Source organism: Talpa occidentalis, unplaced genomic scaffold (assembly GCF_014898055.3).
Source record: "Talpa occidentalis isolate TD23 unplaced genomic scaffold, MPIMG_talOcc4v2.1 talOcc4.14, whole genome shotgun sequence".
In the NCBI taxonomy this organism is placed as follows: Eukaryota; Metazoa; Chordata; class Mammalia; order Eulipotyphla; family Talpidae; genus Talpa; species Talpa occidentalis.
The window spans coordinates 56013390-56035741 of NW_023601433.1; the positions used below are offsets into that span (position 1 = coordinate 56013390).

At 48.3% G+C, this 22352-nt stretch overlaps 1 protein-coding gene and 1 pseudogene across 4 annotated transcripts in view; one reads left to right on the top strand and one right to left on the bottom strand.

Annotated features, from left to right (window-relative positions):
* The window catches only part of PFKFB3 (6-phosphofructo-2-kinase/fructose-2,6-biphosphatase 3), a 78276-nt gene extending 62404 nt beyond the window's left edge, over nucleotides 1–15872 (top strand). For all 4 annotated transcript variants that reach the window (XM_037510572.2, XM_037510571.2, XM_054695072.1 and 1 more), the window contains 10 exons: nucleotides 108–164; nucleotides 2298–2422; nucleotides 2865–3072; nucleotides 3393–3539; nucleotides 3719–3823; nucleotides 5169–5298; nucleotides 5844–5906; nucleotides 6027–6091; nucleotides 7730–7903; nucleotides 13263–15872. In XM_037510572.2, the coding sequence (XP_037366469.1) occupies nucleotides 108–164; nucleotides 2298–2422; nucleotides 2865–3072; nucleotides 3393–3539; nucleotides 3719–3823; nucleotides 5169–5298; nucleotides 5844–5906; nucleotides 6027–6091; nucleotides 7730–7903; nucleotides 13263–13307 (1119 nt within the window). In that variant the 3' untranslated portion in view covers nucleotides 13308–15872. The remainder of the gene's footprint in view (nucleotides 1–107; nucleotides 165–2297; nucleotides 2423–2864; nucleotides 3073–3392; nucleotides 3540–3718; nucleotides 3824–5168; nucleotides 5299–5843; nucleotides 5907–6026; nucleotides 6092–7729; nucleotides 7904–13262) is intronic.
* A 3108-nt stretch (nucleotides 15873–18980) lies between these two features.
* Nucleotides 18981–22352, bottom strand: part of LOC119244172 (protein tyrosine phosphatase type IVA 1-like) — a 21036-nt pseudogene continuing 17664 nt past the window's right edge.

A 22352-nucleotide genomic window follows, 5' to 3' on the forward strand; every position in this document is an offset into this window, starting at 1 on the left:
GCGGCGCCCTTCCTTGAATGTGGTGATAGCATCACAGTAACATCAGGTTGGCCCTTCTTGGGACCACATTGGTTGTTTCCTAATGTTTCTGTCTTGCTTCCTCCCAGGTGTTTTTCATCGAGTCTGTGTGTGATGACCCTACCGTTGTGGCCTCCAACATCATGGTGAGAAATGCAGGAGTCCTACTCCAGGGTGGTGGCCAGGCGGGGGAAGCAGCTAGACTCAGGGAATGAACTGGTTGTCCTAGTCATGGGTTTTTGTCTGGGAGCTACGATCTGGGGGGATCAGAAGAGCAAAGTGGTATTTAATTGAGAAATATGTTCTATGACTTAAGTGGCTTCATCTGGGGCCTTTCAGACTGTTGGCAAGAATCAGTATTTGCGGGAATTGAGAGGTATGGGGGAGATCAGGAGCAGTTTCTGTGAGTGGTAGAGGCAGCTGGGTGGTGATAGGGCTGCTCAGGCCAAGGGCAGCTCACCTGGCCTGATCGGAAAGGAGGCAGCAGGCCGATATCCTTTGCTGTATAAGGCTCTGGTAGGTAAGAATGGTCAAGCTGATAGGACCCAGCTGACTGAAGGTAGAATTCTCAAGTTTGGAAAGAGTGGATAATGGTTAATGTAGCTGCAGTGGATCTTCTCTCCCCTATGACAATGGGAGGTGGCCTGCATAAATTGAGGGTGACTGGCCACTTATTTTAATTAATTCTTAAATTTTATCATTTGATAGCAATATATCATACACAGGAATGGTTACTATAAGGACTTTGTGGCTGGTCACCTTCTCATATTATAAATGATTTTTATCCAGCTTAAATATATCAGATCAAGACATATCTATAAAGAAAAGCAGGCCTGACACCTCTTTGGCAGCCGTGGTGTGTACGAGTGTGCACTTTAGCAGGGTGCAGAGCTCAGCTTCAAGTATTGGGCCTTTCCTCCAAGCAGTGGAAATATTTACTAGCATTTCTAAGAAATGAGTTCACATTTCAGGAAGGGCTATTTAAATTCTGGAAAGTCAGCCCAGATCAATTTCAGCAGGTCCAAAGGAAGAGTCTCAAGGTACAAGGAAACAGAAGTTGCCATGGTCTGAACAAAGGGTTGTGCTGTGTTTCTTTGGTTTGGTTCTGCTAGTTCCACTTGGTAGTGAAGCCAAGTGCAGCTGTAAAATCATTTTTTCCCTTGTGAGCCATCACCAGGATGCTTGACTAAGAGTGCCCAGTCCACGTTGTTCCTCCATGAATACATCTGTCATTTGCCCCCCGCCTCTGTGTTCAGAAATCTCTTTCTGTTTAAGCCCTGAGCAGCCTCTTAACTCAGTCCTTTGCACTGTGCTCCTTATGTGGGTGACTATGCTTGGGAAAAAGAGATTCTGAACTTAGATATTTTTATTATGGTGGTAAAATGTATGACCTGACCTTTACCATCATAAGACGCTTTTAAGTGTACAGTTCCGTGGCTTTCAGCACATTCACAAGGTTGTGCAACCATCATGCCATCATCTCCAGAACTTTGTCATCTTCCCAGAGCAAAAGTCCATCCCCTTTAAACACTGACTTATTTAACTTGGACCTTTGAAGAGTGGCCACCTCTTTCATAGCTGCTGAGGAGGAAAAGGACACAGCTAGTATAAATATTGCTGGTTTCCCTAAAATCTGCCAGGTTTCTTAGACCTGTTGAGTTATAGGGAGGGCAGGCCAAGGGCCACTGCTGCACCGGCTTCCTGTGAGAGCCAACCTTGGAGATACTAAGCAAGGGTCCATGTAGGGAAGCATTAACTGCAGACTAGCCCCAAGTGTGTGCTGCCGCATGTGCTGGGGGGTGGGGTGGGGGTGTGGGGGTAGAATCCTGCCTGGCACTCGGGGTCAGGGGTGTCTTCAGCGACTCCTGAGTGCACCTCTGCTAACCTGCAGCCTGTTCTTGGTGAGGGGAGCAGTGCAGACGCTTCTGCGGAACTGGGTTGAATTGAGGGCTGGGCTGTCTGGTGGGCTGATCCTGAATCACGGTCCATTCAGAGGTTTCAGTCTGGAGTGATGATGGCCTGAGTGAGTCCATTCATTATGGAGTCCTACTGGGCTTTTTTTTCTCTGCCCTTCCAGGCAGTGATTCTCTGTCCACTGTGTAATCATCAGGTTCAAGGTCCCCTCCCCCATCTTTCCTTTTTTCTCTAAAGCGCTGGGCAGGCTCATCTTTATTCTGAGCCTGTCTGTGCTTTCCCCTTTTGCAAGCCCCAGTTCCTGCTTCATCTAAGCAGAAAGCCTCCCAGCGTGATTCATCAGCTGCCTCTTTGTGGTGTTACAGGAAGTGAAAATCTCCAGTCCAGATTACAAAGACTGCAGCTCAGCAGAAGCTATGGACGACTTTATGAAGAGAATTAGTTGCTATGAAGCAAGCTATCAGCCCCTCGATCCCGACAAATATGATAGGTAATTCTGAAGAGCTGACTGTCTGAATCACCTACTTGGGAACTTCTATTGTTCTGATATTCCCACAAAGGATTTCTCCTAGACATTTCTATAAACCCTTTTTAAAAATAACTCTTGGGAAACCCTACATTCTATTTCCAGTGTCCATGTTTTAGAAACTAGCTATGTAGAGATGTGGCAAGGAAGTATTTGAACCCAACCTTGCATTCTTCCCTTTGATATCTTCTTTGTTTTCTTTTCAGTCTCTTGCTTTCCTCTCCCCTCTCCTGGGAGACCAGCCAGCTTCTCGGCCACACACTGTGCTGTGGGGGTTGGTTGTTGTGCTCAAGCTCTCTGACTCCCAAATCGATTCTGTCTGTGCCCTCAGGGAGTGTAGTCTGAGTGTCTGCAGCAGCTGGCCTGGGGTGGGGTGTTCTGATCAGCCAGTGTCCTTCCTGCGCAGGGACCTCTCCCTGATCAAGGTGATCGACGTGGGCCGGCGGTTCTTGGTGAACAGAGTTCAGGATCACATTCAGAGCCGGATTGTGTACTACCTGATGAACATCCACGTGCAGCCCCGCACCATCTACCTGTGTCGGCACGGCGAAAGTGAGCACAACCTCCAGGGGAAGATTGGAGGTGACTCAGGCCTGTCCAGCAGGGGCAGGAAGGTAAGGGGGGGATAGGGAGGGTCAGAGGGATGGGGGAGGTGTGTGTCCATCTGTGTATCTGTGTCTGCATCGGTGTGTCCATCTGTAGGTCTATATGTGTGTCTGTGTGTCTTTGTGTGTGTGCAAATGCATGTGCAAGAGGATGGCCCTCCAGGGCTTTGTGGAGGGTGTGTTTGTGTACAGGCTGCCTTCTGTTTTTCTGGGGCTCCTCATTCTAACGGCAGCGCGACTGTCGCTAACGTGACTTGTGGGCAAGAGGCACTGCTTCTCCAGGCGGGCAGGAGGCTGGAGTCAAGTGTGTGTTTCTCTCTCCCTCTCAGTTTGCCAATGCCTTGAGCAAATTTGTAGAGGAGCAGAACCTGAAGGACCTCAAGGTGTGGACCAGCCAACTGAAAAGCACCATTCAGACGGCAGAAGCCCTCCAGCTTCCCTACGAACAGTGGAAGGCACTTAATGAAATTGATGCTGTGAGTCCCTGCGTCTGGCCAGGGCCTGGGGGGCAGGAGCGGAGGGTGTGGGAGCCTCTACCCAGATCTGCTAGAAACCATAGCAGATGGTTTCTGTCACACTGTGCCTGCTGCAGTCACCAACTCCAGGTAGCTGTTTGGGGCGTGTTCCCTCAAGTGACCTCTTGTTGTTTCTGCAGGGTGTTTGTGAGGAGATGACCTATGAGGAGATCAGGGATACCTACCCCGAGGAGTACGCGCTGCGAGAGCAAGACAAGTACTACTACCGCTACCCCACCGGGGAGGTGCGTGCTGGGCCACGGCTTTCCTCTATCTGGGCTCGCTTGTGGGTGTCAGTGAGTCATGGTCAAGTGTGGTTGGTGCATGTGGAGGAGCTTGTGATGCTCCTCAGCGTCGGGCTGAAGAGAGGGCTGCTGGGCACTCAGCTGGACCTGCCACTGCCAGGTGACTTTGCAATGAACCCCTGCCCCAGGACCAGGGGCTCTCACACCGGACTCCCTCTGTCCCAGATCTGATTCTCCCTAAACAACCTGTCAGTGCTCTGAGAGAAGGGCAGCTGGATTTCTCTGCGAGCAACAGTCAGAGAAGTGTTTCTCTCAAGACTCACAATCATGTGTGATCATTCCTTCCACACGAGGGTCTCCTTGTCTGCAGTCGACATGGCAGCCACATCACCTCTGGTCTCCAGTGTCACTGAATTGATTCTGATGGGGGGGGAGAGGCATTCCCTGTGCTGCATGTCACCCCCTGTGGCTGAGTGAGCAGATGCTGGAAGTCAGGGTCGGAGTCCAGGTGCAGGTGGTGCTCTGGCTTGACCATTGCCACCGCTGCAGGCCTGGGCTAGTGACACTTAGCTCAGTCCTTCCTGTTTGTGGCCCTCTGAGTCCTGTTCATAGCCCAGTCCCCTCATGCCAGGGTGCTGTCCTCTCAGCTCACCTGGTCCCTGGGACCCAGTGAGCGAAGGAAGGGGGTGGTGAGAGCTGCTGTGAGTTGGATGCTTGGTGGTCTTAAGTCACAGGTCTGCCCCTTCTTTTTAATCCAACATTTGCCTGTTAGAAAATTCATTTGATCCACTTCATGTATGCCATCAGTGGTTTTTAGTGTGTTTATAATACTATGTAATCATCACCACTAATTCAAGACATTCCATTGCTCCAAAAAGAAACTCCAGCCTGTTAACTCTGTCAGTCCCAACTACCCTGCTCCTGCCCCTGGCAACTGCAGATCTTTCTATCTCTGTGGATTTGCCTATGCTGGACAGTCCAGTACAGGCAATTCATTTAATGGAATCATATGGTATGTCTTTTGTGTCTGGCTTCTTAGTACAACTTTTTAAAGGTTCATCTATGTTGTAGCAGGTGTGAGGACTTCATTCCCAACTCTCCCATTTAGGGGGTTAGGAAAAGGAAGTCAGAGAGAGAGAGAGGGAAAGGTTGGGGGGAGAGAGGGAGAGGATATGAGGCTCACAGCATCACTTCTCCAATCTTCATCAACACGGGTGATTTCCCTTTATAGGAAGGCTGGTGAGGTGGGCCCCCCAGGGCCCATGGGAGCAGCATGGCTGTGTTGGCAAAGCTCCTATTTTTCCCATGCACCTTTGCTCCAAGTGTCTCCTTCCTCTGTCTGCAGTCCTACCAGGACCTGGTGCAGCGCCTGGAGCCAGTGATCATGGAGCTGGAGCGGCAGGAGAACGTTCTGGTCATCTGCCACCAGGCTGTCCTGCGCTGCCTCCTGGCTTACTTCCTGGATAAGAGTGCAGGTGCGTGGCCTCCAGAGCTTCCTGGGGTTTGGGTAGAATCCCACGTCCTTCCTCTCCAGCCCACATGGGATTTCTGGGTGCGCCCCAGCAGTGTGAAGGGCCTCCTGTGCCCAGCATCCCCCTGCGAGCCTGTGGAGCACTCTTCAGAGCTCATTTGGATGCACAGTGGGCTTACGTCTTCTTTGACAGCCCCGTTCTTGCCCTGTCTGCTCACAGCTTGGGGGCTTTGGGTTGAGTGGGAGGGGCAGCTCTAAGGAAGAAATGCCCAGAAAACATTAATGGTGCTCCTATATCCAACCGAATACCAAGGTTCAACCGAATACCAAGACTTGCTGAAACTGTTTGGAGAGTGGCTTTTTTTTTTTTTTTTTACTGTAACTCATTGTGAGGGTTAGTTTAGGTGTCTGTTGTGAGGTATGCATGGGCAGGAAGAAGGGGAAATGCATGTCATGCTCAGGGCACTCATGTGCAGACTACCTCTAGGGGCCGGTGAGTATCCATCTTCAAATCTCATGTCTGATCTTGAGGGCCCTTTTTCTTTTCAGAAGAGATGCCTTACCTAAAGTGCCCTCTTCACACTGTCCTGAAACTGACGCCCGTTGCTTATGGTAAGTGGGGCGACCCAGCCCTGCCAAGACCTGTTCCTGGGGATCGGGTCTCCTGGTGGCGGTGGGGCTGCAAACCACTGTCCCCTTTAACTGAAGCCATCCTCTCTCCCTGCTGCCCAGGTTGCCGTGTAGAATCCATCTACTTGAACGTGGAGTCGGTGAGCACACACCGGGAAAGGTCAGAGGTGAGTGTCACCTCTGTGCCTCTGGCCCTTGAGCACCAGCCTGTCAGGTGATGGGCCCATGGGTGCCAACACTTGCAGACCCCACAATCTTGGTACCTTTGGATATTGACCTGTGTCTTTCCCTGAGTTCTCCCTGAAGGAATTTGTGGGGACCCAGCCATCCTGGGTGACTCTCCCTTCTCTCTTCTGAATCTTCTGTGTTCTTGGCCTGTCTCTCCTGCAGCTCTTGGCATCTTCTTTCCATGCTTTCTCCCCCCATTTCTACTTGACCCAAGAAGTGAGCCTTAAAGAGGAAGACACGTTCTCCTCTTTGAAACATAACCATGACACAATTATTGTCTTTTCTTTTGGGGCACCTCAGTTATTTTAGATTCTAGAATTAGTTACACAGGATCAGCAAATCCACTCAGTCATCCATAGACAATTAAGTACAGAATTACCAAGAAGATGATATTAGGACACAAGCATGTAGAGAAACAAAGGATTTGGGAATTAGAGAAGTAGATGGTGGATAGAGGGTGTTTTCAGGATATCCAGTGTCTGGGTGCTGCCGATGTCCACTTGGGGTGGGTTCTGAAATTTGTCAGTGGTCTGCAATTTGGCGGTGGGACTGCTGGATCCCCAAGACTAGAGCAGAATCTGCCAGGCACACGATGTGAAAGGAAGTTTGAATTCACTTTATCTGACTGTGGAATGCACAATTCTTCCAGCACCAGCCCCATCCTTTCTTTTGGTGTGACATTCTCACCATGCAGGTGCCTTCCCAGTCCCCAAGGAGCTTGGCCAGAGGATTTCTGCATTAAAGCCCCAGCTTCTGCCCACTATTGCCTGACTGGTTGATGGAAACGAGAGGGGACTGTCCCCTGGCTTTGTGCCAGTCTTTCTAAACATGGGTAATGGTACTGCTGCTGCGACCCCTCCATGGTGCGAGCAGCAGCTTCAGCCTGGCCCAGCTGGGCTCTAGCAGCCCCTGAGCACTTCTCTGCAGGGCATAGGAGCAGGGTCTTTAGACAGATCTCCCTCAGGCACCTGCACCCTGTCTGCGGGGCTTCGGAGGTCCCATGTGCCTTGATGGAACACTAGTCTTTTACCCTGGCTGACCGATTCTGTTTCCCCCAGGTTTTCTGTATCTTTAAACTCCTGGCTGCCCTTGCAGCCTGACTGTGCTGTCTGAGCCGGGGTGTGGTTCTCCATGTCAGCCCTATAGATCCTGGCTCAAGGTCCAGTGTGACCCCTTCTCCCACCTCTTGCTGACCTCTGGGTGGTTACTCGAGCCTCATATCCAGGCCTCTCCCCGCATCCCTCCTGCTGACTCTCTTGGAGGCTGGCAGCCAGGTTCTTCCCGACTCCATATCTGTTGTAATTGCTTACCTGGATGCAGAATTGCTCCTGCTCTTCTCTCACCTGCTTTGCACGTGTTTGTCCAAGTGGGTATCTCGGAACCACCTGGGAAAGGGGCCCAGGAGGAGATCATTTGTTATTCTTAGTGATGGGGAGATGCTTATCGCATCAATAAAATCCAGAAGCAGAGAAATGTTTTGTAGGATTTTTTTTTTTTTTGGCTTTTTTTTTTTTTTTTTTTTACCTCCCCTCTCCTTATAACTGTCGCCTTCTCTCTTTTGTCTTTGTCTTGCTTAGGATGCAAAGAAGGGACCTAACCCGCTCATGAGACGCAATAGTGTCACCCCACTAGCCAGCCCCGAGCCCACCAAAAAGCCTCGCATCAACAGCTTTGAGGAGCATGTGGCTTCCACCTCCGCTGCCCTGCCCAACTGCCTGCCCCCGGAGGTGCCCACGCAGCTGCCCGGACAAGTGCGTCGACCCTCCCTCCTTCCTTTCCTCATGGCTTCGTCTCAAGTCTGGGAGGGGGGAATGTCCTATGGGTGCGGCGGTGACCTCGGACCCGGCGTGTGTTCAGGTGGGAGGAAGAGAGTGGGACCCTCTGAGGCAGTGACCCCAGGAGGACCGAGTGCCCAGGCTTCTCGAGGGGGAGGCAAGCTGCAGACAGAACTGGGCGGAGCAGTGCAAACCACGGTGTCTGTCTGTGTCCATTCTCGTTCCTGAATGGTGTGGCCTAACACAAAGTCTAAACCCCCAGTTCAAGAGAGTCCATTCAGCTCTGGGCCATGGCTTCTGAGTGGTCTAAGGATGTCTTTTCCCCAGACCCACGCTGTGTGTTTTCCATGCTCTTCTGCAGCGCCGCCCCCACCTCAGACAAGGTGTAGTCAGTCAGGGGCCTCGGAGCACAGGCTGGTCTGGAGCCATGTGGCTGACTGGAACCCCAGCAGCGTGATATCCAGGCCTGGATGACCTGGAAGTGGCCACTTTATCATATAACAATGGCTACTTCAGCAGGTAGTAAAAAAATGAGTGTCCAGACATGGCTAGATTTCCCTTACTTCATTTACTATGAAGATTAATGACTGGAAGACTTGACTATTTGGTAAAGAGACAGGTTTTCAGGAAACCAGTCTTTAAAGACAGATGAGAATCTTTGCCAATATGTGAGATATAGAAATAAATCCTTAGGCACAGATTTAGGTCTCACCTCTGCACCTCTACTCATACACTTAGGCTTACAGATAAATACGAGGCTAAATTTTCAAATAGGTTTGCATGTTAGGGTGAGGAGGCCTGCAGGTTGCCTGCATGTCCCTGCAGCTCATTTAAACCTTAACTGTCTGGCGAGGCGCTGGGGTGGGGAGTGGCACACAGCCTCAATTCCCTATAGACCTCACTTTTCTCTGGAAGGGGGAGTAGCACCTCCTATAGGAGGTGGATGGAATAAGGTGATTGTGTGGTGTGTCTCACACATTTGGGGCTCACACTGAGACAAGGCTCCTGGGAGCCTGGGAGCCTGGACCTGGCTCTGGAGAATAGCTCTGCTATGGGGCATGAGCTGTAAAATTTTATTGTCGGATGAGGTTCCCTTGCTGGCCTCTGTCTCATCTTTTAAAATGGAGCAAGACAGGGAAACATCTAAGACGTTTAGGTTCCTTTCAGCTGTAAAATCAGGTGGTTTTTTTTTTTTTGTGAAAACAGATCTGAAATGTAGTGTGAAATATAGCAGCATAGCTGGAAGTTTAGAGGTCACCGTTTAGAGGAACCCAGGGGTCTGGCCTGGATGAGGGTTGGGTGGTGTGGAAGGATGCACGGCTGAGGCTTCCCCAACTTTGACAGGACAGTCTTTGGGGTTGCTAGGCTGAACTCTCAAGCCCCTGGGGAGTCTGGAAGCACTTGGCTGGGCCAGACCTGAGAGGTTGGACGGGGATTGTCCCAGCTGAGAGTGTCTTGGTTTCAAATGACTCAGCCCTGCACCCTCTTCCTCTACTGACTTCTCTCTCTCACCTTTCTCTCTGCAGCCTTTGCTAGGGAAAGCCTGTTTGTAAGTATTTTTCTCTGAATAAGTTTCTGCTCACTTCTTTTTTCTTGCTTGCCAATTTGGCCTCCTGCCTGTGAAAATGTTGTTGCGGATAATAACAGTTTTTCTGAAATGTGAAGGAGGAAGATGGCACGGGAGGAGGGAATTTATGAATTTGTAGCAGAGGATGCAAGAACTAACTACGGTCCAGCTGGTTTTAGCCTATTCCTGTGCCGCTGCTGCCACAACTGGCTTCCCTCTTCTTCTTGGGTTCTAGGTGATCTTAGAACCTGCAGTGGTCTGTGGCTTGACATAAACTCATTTTCCCCTATTGGAGGCAGATTTTGGTGTTGAGCTGGGTTTGTGCCTGCTGCTGTGTCCTGAGTTCTTGTTCTCCCCTAGGAGAGCCCTTTCATGTTGCAACTTTACCAGCAGTCTAATAAGTAAAACCAATATAAGAGGTGGTGCCCTGGTAAGAGTGTGGTGGGGGTGGGAACCGGGCAGCCTCACCTCCCTGTCCTGGTGGGGACCCCAGTGACTCTGCAGACCCCATAGGCAGGATAGGTCTATTTGGAAACCATTCTCCAGGAGGGGCTTGACTTGTTAGGAACGTGCTCAGCCATAGCAGTCACATTAAATTGGACTGGGTACAGTTGTCCAGTCAGATCCACGTATTCCCCCTACATCAGCCAAGCTCACTACAGAGTTTCTGGTTAAGCCCCCTGGAGCAGCCTCTGTTATTTCTGCCTGCTCCAGTGGTCACAACCATGGAGGGAGCTGAGGGTCTTAGCACCACAAAATGTTACCCTGCCAACCCTTAACGTGACATCTGCTTGTATTCCCTTTTGCCGATTAGGTTACCTTGACTATTTCATGCAGAACTGAAATAGCTGCAGAAAGAGCACCTTAAAGTCATGACTTGTTCTCAGAAACTGAGAGTTCTTGGCATCAAGCTTAGATCTAGGTGGCACCACCTGTTGGAAAATGTATTTGGACGTGCTTTACAGCCTGTGGGGAATGTGGCTACATTCTGTGTCTTGAGTCCTTAAAATAATCCTAAGTGGTCACCAGGGTGGGCATATCCCCATTTACCAGAGGAGGGCTGAGGGTGCATCACTGGCCTGTAGTCATCCAGCTAGTCAGAAGCAGAACTGGGGCTTGAATGGGTCCTCCAGTTCTGGAGGTTGGCTGCTTTCTCTCTGGTGGTTCCTGGGAAAACAGCCAAAATGCTGTTCACCTTCCCCATTCCGGGCACCAACCTCTCTCTGCCCCCCTCATTCCACCTCCTTTTAATGCTTGCAGCCGCTTCCAGTGACTAAGGTGTGTTTACTTAGTAAACACATTACATTCCGTCTGTAAGAATCAGTCCCATGTCCGCCACTCCTTGAATCCCAGCATTGTACAGGGACCCTGCAGGATCATGGGTCTCCTGTGGGGAAACTAGACTTTGCATTTGGCTCCTTAGGGTTTGGCCTCTGTGCATATCCTCTTCCTTTTGCATGGCTGATGTTGCTAAGAAAGAAACCCTTTTCCCAGGAGGGAGTTAGGTGGGTACAGCCCCCCACCTCTTAGGGTTGAATTTGCTTTTCCAAGGCTAATCCCTCCAGTATAGTCAAAATGCATTCCTCTGGACCCATCCTGCCTGCTTTCCTCTCCAGTCCCTGCGTCTACCCCAGCCTGGGAGTAGGACCCCAGGCCTGGAATTGCAGACAAAAAATTTATTATCAAAGTCAAACCAAGCCAGGTTTGAGTCTTGCTTCTCCTGCTCTCTTGTCTTTGGGACTGTAGCAAGATGATGAGTGTCTAGGGCTAGAGCATCCTCATCTGTCAAACAGAGAGAGGAACGTGATAAAGGAGGATATGGATATGTGGGGCCAGTGCCGGTAGACACTGTGATCCTGGCAGAGTGGGCACCTGTGCCTGGTGGTACATCCAGAAATCTTGGCCTTTCCATGTCCTCCTGTCCCATCTACACCAGGACACTGGGATTTCTTCTCGTGGGCAGCAGGAGCACCCAGAGACTGGGCATTGGGGGAGTGTGGGGAATCTTCAGGGGTGCAGTCTGAGGATGCTGTTTCCTGGTAAAATAAGCAGGAGAGAGGGCTGGACAGAGGACCCTACAGTCATCTTCCGGGGCTGTGTTCAGGCTGGAATGATAGACCATCTGAATTGCATCACCCATCCTTTATTTTTAAATTTTAAATGCACACTGAAAGAAAGCGTTACTAAAGATGTTTTGTTTTTCTTTTCCCACCTCTTTCTTTCTTTTCCCACTATGCTTGAAAGACGAACTGTCTGTCACATTTTCTCAAAGTTTTCTCCTTACTAAGCTTGGAAAGGTAAATGGCCTGGTGCATGCCTCTCTTTGTCCCCCTCATCTCTCTGAGTCATGCATCTCAGCCCGAGAGGGCGTCTTGATCTGTGTGGAGACTGGCCATTGTGCAGTGTGTGACACATACACCCGTGCCAGGGAACACGTGTCTCTCTAAGAGCTGCTCCATTGTCTCAGGGGCCTCGCTCCTGCCCTACTTTCCCTCCCTGTGTCCCTAGCCAGGGCGCCATGAGTGAATGGTGTGGACATCCCGTGCCTGTGTCCCACTGTCATTGTTGCATCGCCATCATTTCTGGGCTTGCGATGTCTGAGGGTGGGTTGGCGCTACTGGCTGCAGGGACCCAGCAGTGCCTCCTCTCTGACCGCGCAAATTGTCTGGGTCCTTGCTGGCTGTGAGGCTACAGGGCCCTTCCCCGAAATATCCCCATCCCTCCACCTACAGAGGGTGTGTGGATGTACTCGTGGTTGGGGTGTGGGGTACCCCCCGCTCCTGAGATCATTGAGAGCAGGCTCAGATCCAAGCGCTGGCTTCAGTGCTGCCAGCCCTGGGATTCTTCTCTAGAGAGTTTTCTAGCTTAGACCTCGGTTCCGTGTCAGAGGGTGGGGGTGGAGGAGTGGTCACCCCTGTACATCTGCAGCCTGGATTCCGCTCTCCCCATGCTCCTTAATAGTCTTACATTCAGGATCAGAGAGAACACATAGGTTGTGTTTCCTTTTTTGGGGGGTGGATTCGGAGGTTAGGGGAAGAGACCGCTGCTGAACTGTGGCAGCCGTCACCTGTTCCAGCTGATTGGAAAACATTTTAGAGGAGATTTTCACACTGGCTGGCTTCTGAGGGTGGGCTTTAAGGTAGGATTGCTGTTACTAGGACAGGGAGTGTGCTCTGCTGGCACATGCTTTCTTTGCCTGGGTCCCTGGCCTGGGCCTTTCCTGCCTCAGTCAGCCACCCTTTTCAACCTGTGTTCCAGCTGCTGAGCCCTGGTTTCTAGAATCTGAATGACAAGGGCTGGGGTGTGCAGCTCTGCCTGAGGGTCCCCTGCTTATCTTCTGCCTGGCTGTAGACGGGCCTAGGGCAGCCTCAGGGTTCCAAAGGGTCTTGAGCAGGACGGCTTCCTTAAGAGCTGGCATCCACTGCACCCTAGAACAGCTGTGAGCCACGAGAGCAACCATCTCTTCCCCACTTCCTTCCCTGCCTCCTGCAGGTAGATGACAGGCCTCTGCAGCAAGATTCTCCCAGCCTTGCACCCAGCCCCTTCTCTAGTGTGACTCTGGGCTTAAATCCTACCACATTCCTGGGGCCTCCCTGGGCTTCCTTCCACCCATCTGGCTAATGATGCTCCTCCAGGGTCGTGTTTTTTGTTTTCAGGGGATGGGAGGGAAACTCTCAATTGCATGGCTTTAGTCTTTGGCTTTAGAAACCTAGTCTGCTGTCAGTAACACTTCCCCTTCCCGCCCCTCTTTTCTCCTGCTGCAAACAGAACATGAAAGGCTCCCAGAGCAAGGACTCCTCCCGGAAACACTGAGGCAGACCCATCGGTTCCACTCCATTTCCATTTCTGCAGCTTAGCTATTGCTCTTCCGTCTACTCAAGGCCAAATGATCCCAAGGACTTCTACCGGAACAGGAGGGTGGTGAAGAAGGCTGTGCTGATGGAACAGAGCCGGTGTCCCAGCAGCGTCGGGGAAGCCAAGATACCAGGAGGCCTTTCCCGTGTGCACGTGTGACCACCGCAGCTGCCATGTGAGGCCGCAGTGCTGCCTCTGCTCTCCCTGCCTCTCCAGGGCATTGTGGCCTCACTGATCCTCCCACCCCCAAGGCTCAGTGAGGGTGATGAGCAGAGGAGGAGGCGAGAGAAGGCCTCAAGACAGGGGTGTCAGTGCCTCTGTGCTATTTTGTTGTTTTTCAGCTGGTATGTTCTCAGCTGGGGAGATGACACTGGCCCCAGAAATCTCCATTAAAGGGGCCTAGATCCCGGTGACTGAAGGTCAAGGGATGTTGAGCTTTCACCAGGCTTTACTGTTCGTCTTGGCTGGGCACGTCGCTTTGTGAACTCCAGGTGGAAAGAGAAGTCATGCTCTACCCGTGCGTGCACCTACCTTCCCAGGCACGGTCTGGCAATGTAGTGCTTATTAGCACTGGGATCTCAGCCCCCCAGGGAGCCCCGTGGATCTTCTACCTGGATCTCCGGCACCTGAGATGGAATTCCCAGGGCTGCTCACTTTTGCACTTTGTTTTATGGCAGAAAGTGTGGCCTGAAAGTGGCACCATCTCTTCAGGATCTTAGGTTTTGTGCCCTCAGTGACTGCAGGGCTGAAAGAAAATGGGGACAGGGTGGCAGCGGGCCCATGAGATGGTGAACTCAGGACTCTGCAATCCAGCTGAGGCGAGAGCGATGAGATCACTGCAGGACTGGCCTGGGAGGCAGTCTGGGGTGCCGCATTCCCCTCTTCTGCAGGAGGTCGCCACCTTCCATGATTCCTGGTAGGGATAGTGGCCTGCTCTTGGCCACTTCTCCCAGAGCGTCCATGGCCTCCTGACAGGTCTCTTTATCATCTCCCCATGTTTTTCTCAAGCCCCTGCTGTGCTGGGTTTCTGGGGGGAATTCAGAGGAGGAGACTGTCCCTGCTCTCCTTTATGGCACTTGGCCATTTTTGTGGAGTTTCAAAGCAGGGCCTTTGGAATGTGTGTTCTAAATTCTTATAGTTTCTGCCTGCTTGTTTCTCCTTGTTGACTTCAAGTACTGGGGAAGGAGGGGTGTCTTGAGGCTCAGAAGAAGCAATTTCTAGACTCAGCAGTGGAGTTTGCCCAAATGATCCTTTAGGAATCTCTGCTAGCTGGTGCCAAAGGACACTCTACTTTCCTGTCTTCTGCTTTTGAGCCTGACATCCTCACCCTTCTTAGCTTAAGAAATAGTTATTGGAAGTGGGATTGGGGACACTGAGCCATCTGGGGCCTGGAGTGGAGAAGAGCTGTATTTTGTTTTGTTTGAGGAACTTTTAGAGAATGCATGTTTCTCTGGTTGTGATTACGTGGGAAACGGAAAGACACTTCAGATACCATACATCAACTTTGTTGTTTTCACACCAAACCATTGGAATCCCACTGCCCCCTACCTACACCCCCAGCCCCGTTGGCAGACGGCCTGAGAGGCTGTCTATATATTCCTGTGTGAGGAAGACCTGGGCTATTTTTCTTACTCTTTGAAGTCTGGTCAGACAGCATGTTCGTGTGTGCATGAGTGTGGGGAGGTGAGTGTGTGTGTGTGTGTGTGTGTGTGTGCATGCGAGCGTGTTTGTAGGCTGCCTGCATTATTAAATGGCCTGCAGTTCTGCCCTTGAGCTTCCTCACACCCTCTGGCCTAATCTCTTCCCCGGTGTCAGAGCTGACACTGAATATTGGCTGACCCTACCCAGGGCTTTAGGGGATCCATCCCCCTCACCTCTGACATAGGGGACTTGCCTAACAGGAGATAGAACATAAATGTGGATGGGGAAGGAGGCCTTGGAAAGCAGAGGCTGCCTCATTGAAAGCCGGGGATCTTAATTTGGGGGAGAGGGGGTGGTGAGTGGAAGGTGTTTGAGCTGCAGTTACAGAGCTTCAGCCACTCCGACTACTGACACCACCTCCTCTCCCCCCAGAAAATCTGGGACCAATTTTTTTTAACTTTGCATATTTGTTTCTGGGTGTGCATACCCCCTCTCCTTACTCTGTCCTGAGACCATGGGCCAAGCTCTTCATTTGGGGGGAGAAGAAAAACTGAACCACACCAATGACGTTTTTGTTTGTAATACTTGAAATTTATTTTTTTATTATTTTGATAGCAGATGTGCTATTTATTTATTTAATATGTATAAGGGAGAGTGAAGATAGGAAGCTGTATAAATTGGGTTTGGTTGTTTGTTGGTTTGGGGGCCTTTTACATGTGACTTACTATGCCTCTGTGTTCTAATGTTTGTCTGAATTAATTACCTGGGATGAAGCTGTGCCAGCTTTCACACAGGGGATGCCTTTCAAAAATTTGTATATTTTGCAATTGCCAGATCAATAAAATACCTGGTTGAAATACACAATAATGTGCACCTCTGATCCTTTTTGGGGTGGGGAAGAATCTTTCATTAGCATCTGTGTTCAGGTACCATGTTTCTTCACTCAGCTCTTGACCTACCACTCCATCACCTTCTTTTATTTTTTTTTATAAAGATTTATTTATTTATGCATACAAGAGCTGAGGTACAGGCCAGAGATGTGGGGGGTGAGAGGTTTCACCAGAGACAGAATGGGGAACAGAACAGGCAGATTGATCGAAGTACGCTGCTGAGGGGAGCAGTGGGCGAGTCAGGAGAGGTCTGCTGCACCATGTGGGTTGCTCCCTGGCCGGCTGGGGATCGAACTGGTGCTGCAGAGGCTACACAGTGGATTGCTTCATAGTGCAGTGCTTAACCCCTTGTGCCACCAGGGAGGCCCCACCATCACCTTCTTTTAAACAGGACATGCAGATACCGGTTGCCCAGTGCTGTATTTGAGAAATAATAAACTGCACCAACTTAAAGGAAAATTAATAGACAATGATGTATTTTGGAGCAGTTTAAGGTTTATAGAATTATTTGGGCAGTACAAGGAACTGCAGCTGTACCAAGAGTTTACATATACCCCTCTGTCCCTGCACGGTCTCCCTCTTACTAACATCTTGCAGTGGTGTGGGGCATTTGTTACAAGTCATGAGCCAGTATTGAGCTGTCAGTGGTAATAAAAGTCCTTGGTTATGTTATAGAGCAACCCCGATATTAAACGGGTTTTTGGCCGGATATACCAGGGCCTCCGGGAGGAGTTAGACAAGCGCATATGGCTCTTGTCCATCATTACTGTGCACACGATGCCCCATCATTTTTATTCCCTCCATTCCACACCTTCCCCCAGCCTCTATTTTTTTTTTCTTTCCCCCCTAGCCTTGAAACAGCACCAATTCTAACATAAGCATTGCAGAGCATGTCACAGCCCTGGAAAGAATAACAAAAAGGTTTATTTTAGGTTCCTGGTGCCTTTCACTTCCCACCCTCCCCCTACACCCTCACGGCCCATTTCAAACTTCTAGGATGAGTTTGCCAGAACTTGAGCAAACTTTGCTTCTGAGCTTCAGCACCCTCCTCTCTGCAGGTGAGAACTCAACTCTTGCATACCATGGTCAGGCAGCTCTGAGCCTGTAGGCAGCCATCGTGGATGACCTGCAGTGCCTTCACCGTGTATGTTTCTTCCAGAGCTCCTGCTGCCAGCTCCAGAAATAGCCCTTCCTCCCAAGTTAGTCTTCCTGCATCCCTTACACTTTCCCAGCCTGAACTGTGAAGAGAACAGGAGTCAGCAATTTACACCTTCCTTTAGAGATGACCTCCAGGTGGGTAGAGCCCAGTGCTAAAGGGCTTTGCCTGGTGAGCCCAGCCCTGGTGCAGCCTGTGAGGGACATACCTCAGCCGCTCCTTGGATTCTGTGATTATTTTTGCTCAGTATGTGGGTGCAGAGGTTAGTGTGGCGGCCTTTACAGGCATAGTCATTTGCCCCTAACTCTCTCAGGTTATCAACCAAGAAGTTAGAAGCTGGCACACTGAAGTCAGGTCTGCTCGGCATAGGAATCCATGACATTTCCATGAGCTTTTGCGCAAGCTCTGAGATTTATCAGTGTGACATCAGGTAAGGGCTGCAACTATTGGGGAAATTATTGAAGAATGAGTCACCAGGTGGATTCATCCTGGAGAAGAGAGGGGGGCAGAAAGCCCCAGGGAGTGAATGACAGAGGGCAATTCAGATGTTAAGATCCCAGAAGTGAGCCAGGCCCCAAGGCCCTTTGTACCTTGCAAACCAGACCAGGAATTCCTGTAGCAAATGAGGCCATTGTGCAATTACTAACAGCTACAAGGCTGAGGACTTACTAATGTAGTTTTTTTTCTTTTTCGCTTTCTAGTATCTATTTGGATGTTTAAACTCTCTGCAGTAAAAACTAAGTTTTTACAAGCTGTTGAACAATGACAAATTATTTCTCCCATGAAAGTAGTCACACAATCTTAGAAAGAACAAATATATGGCTGAATGAACATTAATACACATCACCATTTTATCAATTGCATAATAAGACAAATTATGGAGTCTCCAAATACTAAGTTACATGTTCAGAAGGTGTATAAAGTATTAGCTATCTGTTCATTTTATCAGCAGAAACTCACTTTTTTTTTTTTATCTACAAGAGAGTTTGGAGAGAAGGGGAAAAAAATCACTTCAAACAAAAATAAGTTGGTAACTTCAAATAAATGAAAAAAATTACAAGAATTTCAGAAATTAATTGTTAACAATTGTTTTAGGTACAATAACAAAACATCTCTACTTAAAAAACATTTACTAAATTAGCAGATTTTGCATGTTCTGCACAAGACAAAGGCAACATTTTATTAAAAATACTGAATAATCCCCTTCCATTTTTTTCAGACTCATTAATTTGCAAATATTAAAATATTGAAACTAAATCTAAGGTTTTTGTTTGGAGATGTAAAAGACATGTGCAATGTAGATTTTCAAAATGGAGGTTTTCCATAACAGCATAAAATAAGATTTATAGACAAACATTAGACGATCACTTCTAGATCTGGTTAAAAAAGACTAGGAGTTTTGCAAACCTGGTACAAATATTGATGATGTATGCATAAAGTGAGCAGGCAAATAAAGCTAGAGGCTCTACTTTCTATGTTTGAAATGACTGAAGGTATAAACCACATAAGGCCCAGAGTCTTCATATTTCCTGGGATTTTAATTCTGTATCATGCTAAAAATAGGCGGGTATTGTGCTGGATATTTTGGTACCTAATCTTTCTTCACATGGAAATAGATTTGAAGTTGTAACATAATATGCATGATTTCAGGAAAGGTCAACTGGAACAAACGATAACCACACTTTAAATGCTGAACAGCAAGAATCTTTTGCTAAGTATCCAAGTAGCTTGATGGTAACCCAAATCCAGATGTTGCAATGGTGTCAAGCATGTAGGCCTGTAAAACTGCTTTTCATTACTCCCATGGAAGCTTCATTAGACCTATTCACCAAGAGAGCATGTTGGCTAATACATAAGAAAAATTAGGTCCTGTTTCTTTTTTAAAAAATTAATTTATTTTCTTACAACTCAAGCTCCATTTCTAAAACAATGGCACCAGGCACCTCAGTTGCATTGAATACAGCAGTTGTTTCCACAGCCATTGGAGTCTTTGAAGTGCAGATGCATTTTAGGATGACACTTCTCTTAATACAAAAGTTGCTTGTTGTTAAAAGCTCCACACTGCTTTTGTCTAATAAACTGTTCTGCATCTTCATATTTCCTTCCACCCGCCAGCGAATGCCAAGGCCACAGCTCTGGCGCCCTCCTGACTACACAACAAACAGCAGTACAACAGCCTGGTCCTTCACAAAATTTAATTTTTTCAATTTGCCATTCATCAACAATCTGGTTGGACAGTGGAGCACCATCATCAAAACTCCAATTTGGAATCCAGAAGCCTTCTTTCTCTACAAGAGTAAATAAAATTGCTTAGGAAATTCTCACTATTAAGGTAACCCCATATTTAAATTCCTCTGTAAATTTGTTGTAGGTTGTAATGGCTGGATTGTATGTAATGAGAAATCTTATGTTTTTGTACGCAACTTTCAAAGGAGCTTCATTTGGGCCATGTTAATCTTGTAAAAAACCCTCAATCAGGTGATGAAAGAATTTTTAAAAATGAATGCAGAAATGATGCAAAGATACTGGGTCCACTTCAATATATTGCGTTCAATATATTCAAAATAGCATTTTGAATATGAAGGTGGCACTAATGGGTATTGAAATGAACCTCCCAACAAGAAGCAGCTTCAATCCAGCAATGCTGAGAGAACAGTAAGGAAGCACACTGAGGTTTACCCCATCCTGCTCAGAACTCTGGTAAAATGTTCTGTGGATTTCAATTCAACATACGTGTATCCAGGGTAAGCCCTCTGAGTAGTGGAGTAGTTGTGGAGAGATGTGAGTGCTCTAGGTCACTGTTGAGGTGGTACTGTGCTTGATAATGATCTCCACTGCTCTTCAGAACATCTGAAGGAGTGTAGCCTAATCATATAGCTGGTCCCAAAGTGGCCGTGACACTGGCAGTGGTGACAGCTGCAGGGCAGAAGTTAGCTATGGTCATCGAGGGGTGCGGTGGCATTGCATGTGACAGTGGGCTCACCAGACTGTATGGCTCTTACATGTGTCGGGGAGGTAAGGCTACTATTGTTATGCCCATTTTACAGATGAGGGACTTTAGACTCCCTCAAAGTAACTCAGTCAAGGCTGCTTGGCAGGTTAATTTGAGTGCTTCAAACCCAGTTATCTGGGACCTGAGTCTGTGCTTTTAATCGTTATGAAATTTCACCAGCACGTATTCTTGGACTTTGCACAGTGATGCAATTTAGCCAGAAAATGGGTGCATGGTCAGGTCATCTTAGGCTGCTTGCCTGCTGGCCAGGGAGGTGTGGGCTGTCCCTCCCATCATACTCCCATGTGGCTGGACCTGCACCCTGGCCTGGATGCCCAACAGGTGTTCAGAAGGTCAGGGTCTTAAGTGAAGTCATGCAAAACCTTCAGGATGAATGTTGCCTAGATTTTGGAAATCCCTATCTATCAAATCTTTCTTCTCAAGATTCACATTAAAGTTTTACTAGTGCTTATAAAAGGGTGTGTAGCAAGTGGGGGGTGGGAGTGAGTGAGTGAGTGCTTAGGAAGGGCTTGCTGCCATGAAATGACTGAGTAAGCAGAGTTGGTGGGGGTCCCTCAATGTCCTCAGGCCATGTGCTGCAGGCCAACCAGGTGGATCTACATCTCCCTGTGCCGCAAACTCACTTTCTACTTTTCTCACTGGCACAGTTACAATATTTTCATTTAGGACTGTTGCAGGGCAGGGAGAGGGACACCCCAGACCCTGCAAACTTACCTGCTCTAAATAGGTTTTGCCATCTGCCACAGCAAATTAGTAAACAACACAGGAAAGGCAAAGAATATAGTTTCTAAATCCAGCACCCAAAGTCACCTGTGCCCTCGTGAGTAAAAGTCACCCAAATGGGATTGGCCCAGAGCAAGGCCCTAAAGCCTGCCACAAGTCTAAAACACCTTTCAGTGGGGACCCACAGAAAAGGGTCAGAAACAACCAGATAAGTTAGGGAGGAAAAGAGCAAAATCAAAACCAAGATAAAAGCTGCCATTGTCACCTCCCCACGGGTCTCTCACCCACATCTGTGTCACCCAGTCCACGACCAAAAGACAAGTGCAGTTTCTTCACGTGTCTCTTGGCTCCATGCACCTCCTCCAGGTCTCCTTCTGGCTCCCCATCCTGCTTCCTTCCTCAGTCTCCTCTGCAGCTTCTTCTCTTCTCTTTGCTCAGCTTCACCCTCCTTTGGGTGGGGCAGGAAACCTGGAACTTCCCTTTTTCCTGGGACCACCCTGTGACAGGATACTTAATAAACAGTATAGGAAGAATTGGTTAACTATGTGGGAGGAAAAAGGTAATTAGATTATAGTGTTTTGGCAACCCTATTGACCTAAGTGATTTAAAAAGTCAAACTATTTATTTTAAATATTTATTTATTTTTGCGAAGAACTGGGGTGTTGGTCAGAGGTGAGGGGAGTGAGAGGATTCACCAGAGACAGAGTGGGGACCAGAACAGGCAGATCTACTGAAATACACTGCTGAGGGGAGCAGCAGGCCAAGATAGGGGAGGTCTGTTCCCCGGCTGGGGATCAAGATCATGCTGCAGTGGTGACAGCACTGAAACCTATCCCCTCAGCCAACAGGGAAGCCCCCCAAAGTTAAACTATTTTATAAGGTGAAGAAAATCTTGGTTAATATCTAATTTTTACACAAAAAGTAAGTTTAAAAGCAATAAAAGAATTCACAAAGGAAATACTGAAAGTGCACAATATAAACAGTTTATGTTCAAGGGCATCAAAAACCATTATAAGCAAAAGGAAAACATCTTGTTAAGAAAGTATTTGCGACACATCTGACCCCTGAATCATCCTAAAATATAAATTGGAAACATCCAGAGCAATAAGAAAATATGGAGACTCTTCTAGATATCTGAACAAAGGCTTTTATTTAATCCTTAGGAGCCCAAACCTTTGCAGCCTTTTGAAGACTAAAGTTGAGACCACTGAAGTTTGTACGTGCATATGTATAGAGGATGCATATTTGTAACTGATTTTTTTTTTTTATTGTATTATGAGAGTCTTTTACACTGTTGTTTGTTTTTGGCCTATTGTCACACAGCCACTAATAGATGGTCCAAAGTTCTGTGGAAAATGTGAGTTCCACTCTGTGCTTTTGAGGTCGTCAGTCTCTTTCTCCTCCAACAAGGTGTATTTCAAAATAAGAAACCAGCTCTTAGGGCAGTCATCCTCATTTGTCAGCTTGATAACTTCATCATAAGTTCGCAAACTGGAAGAAATATTAATGCTGTAATAATACATTCCATTTTTGTGTTAAATTCTGCATCTATTGATAAATTTGGTAAAGATAGCATTTCA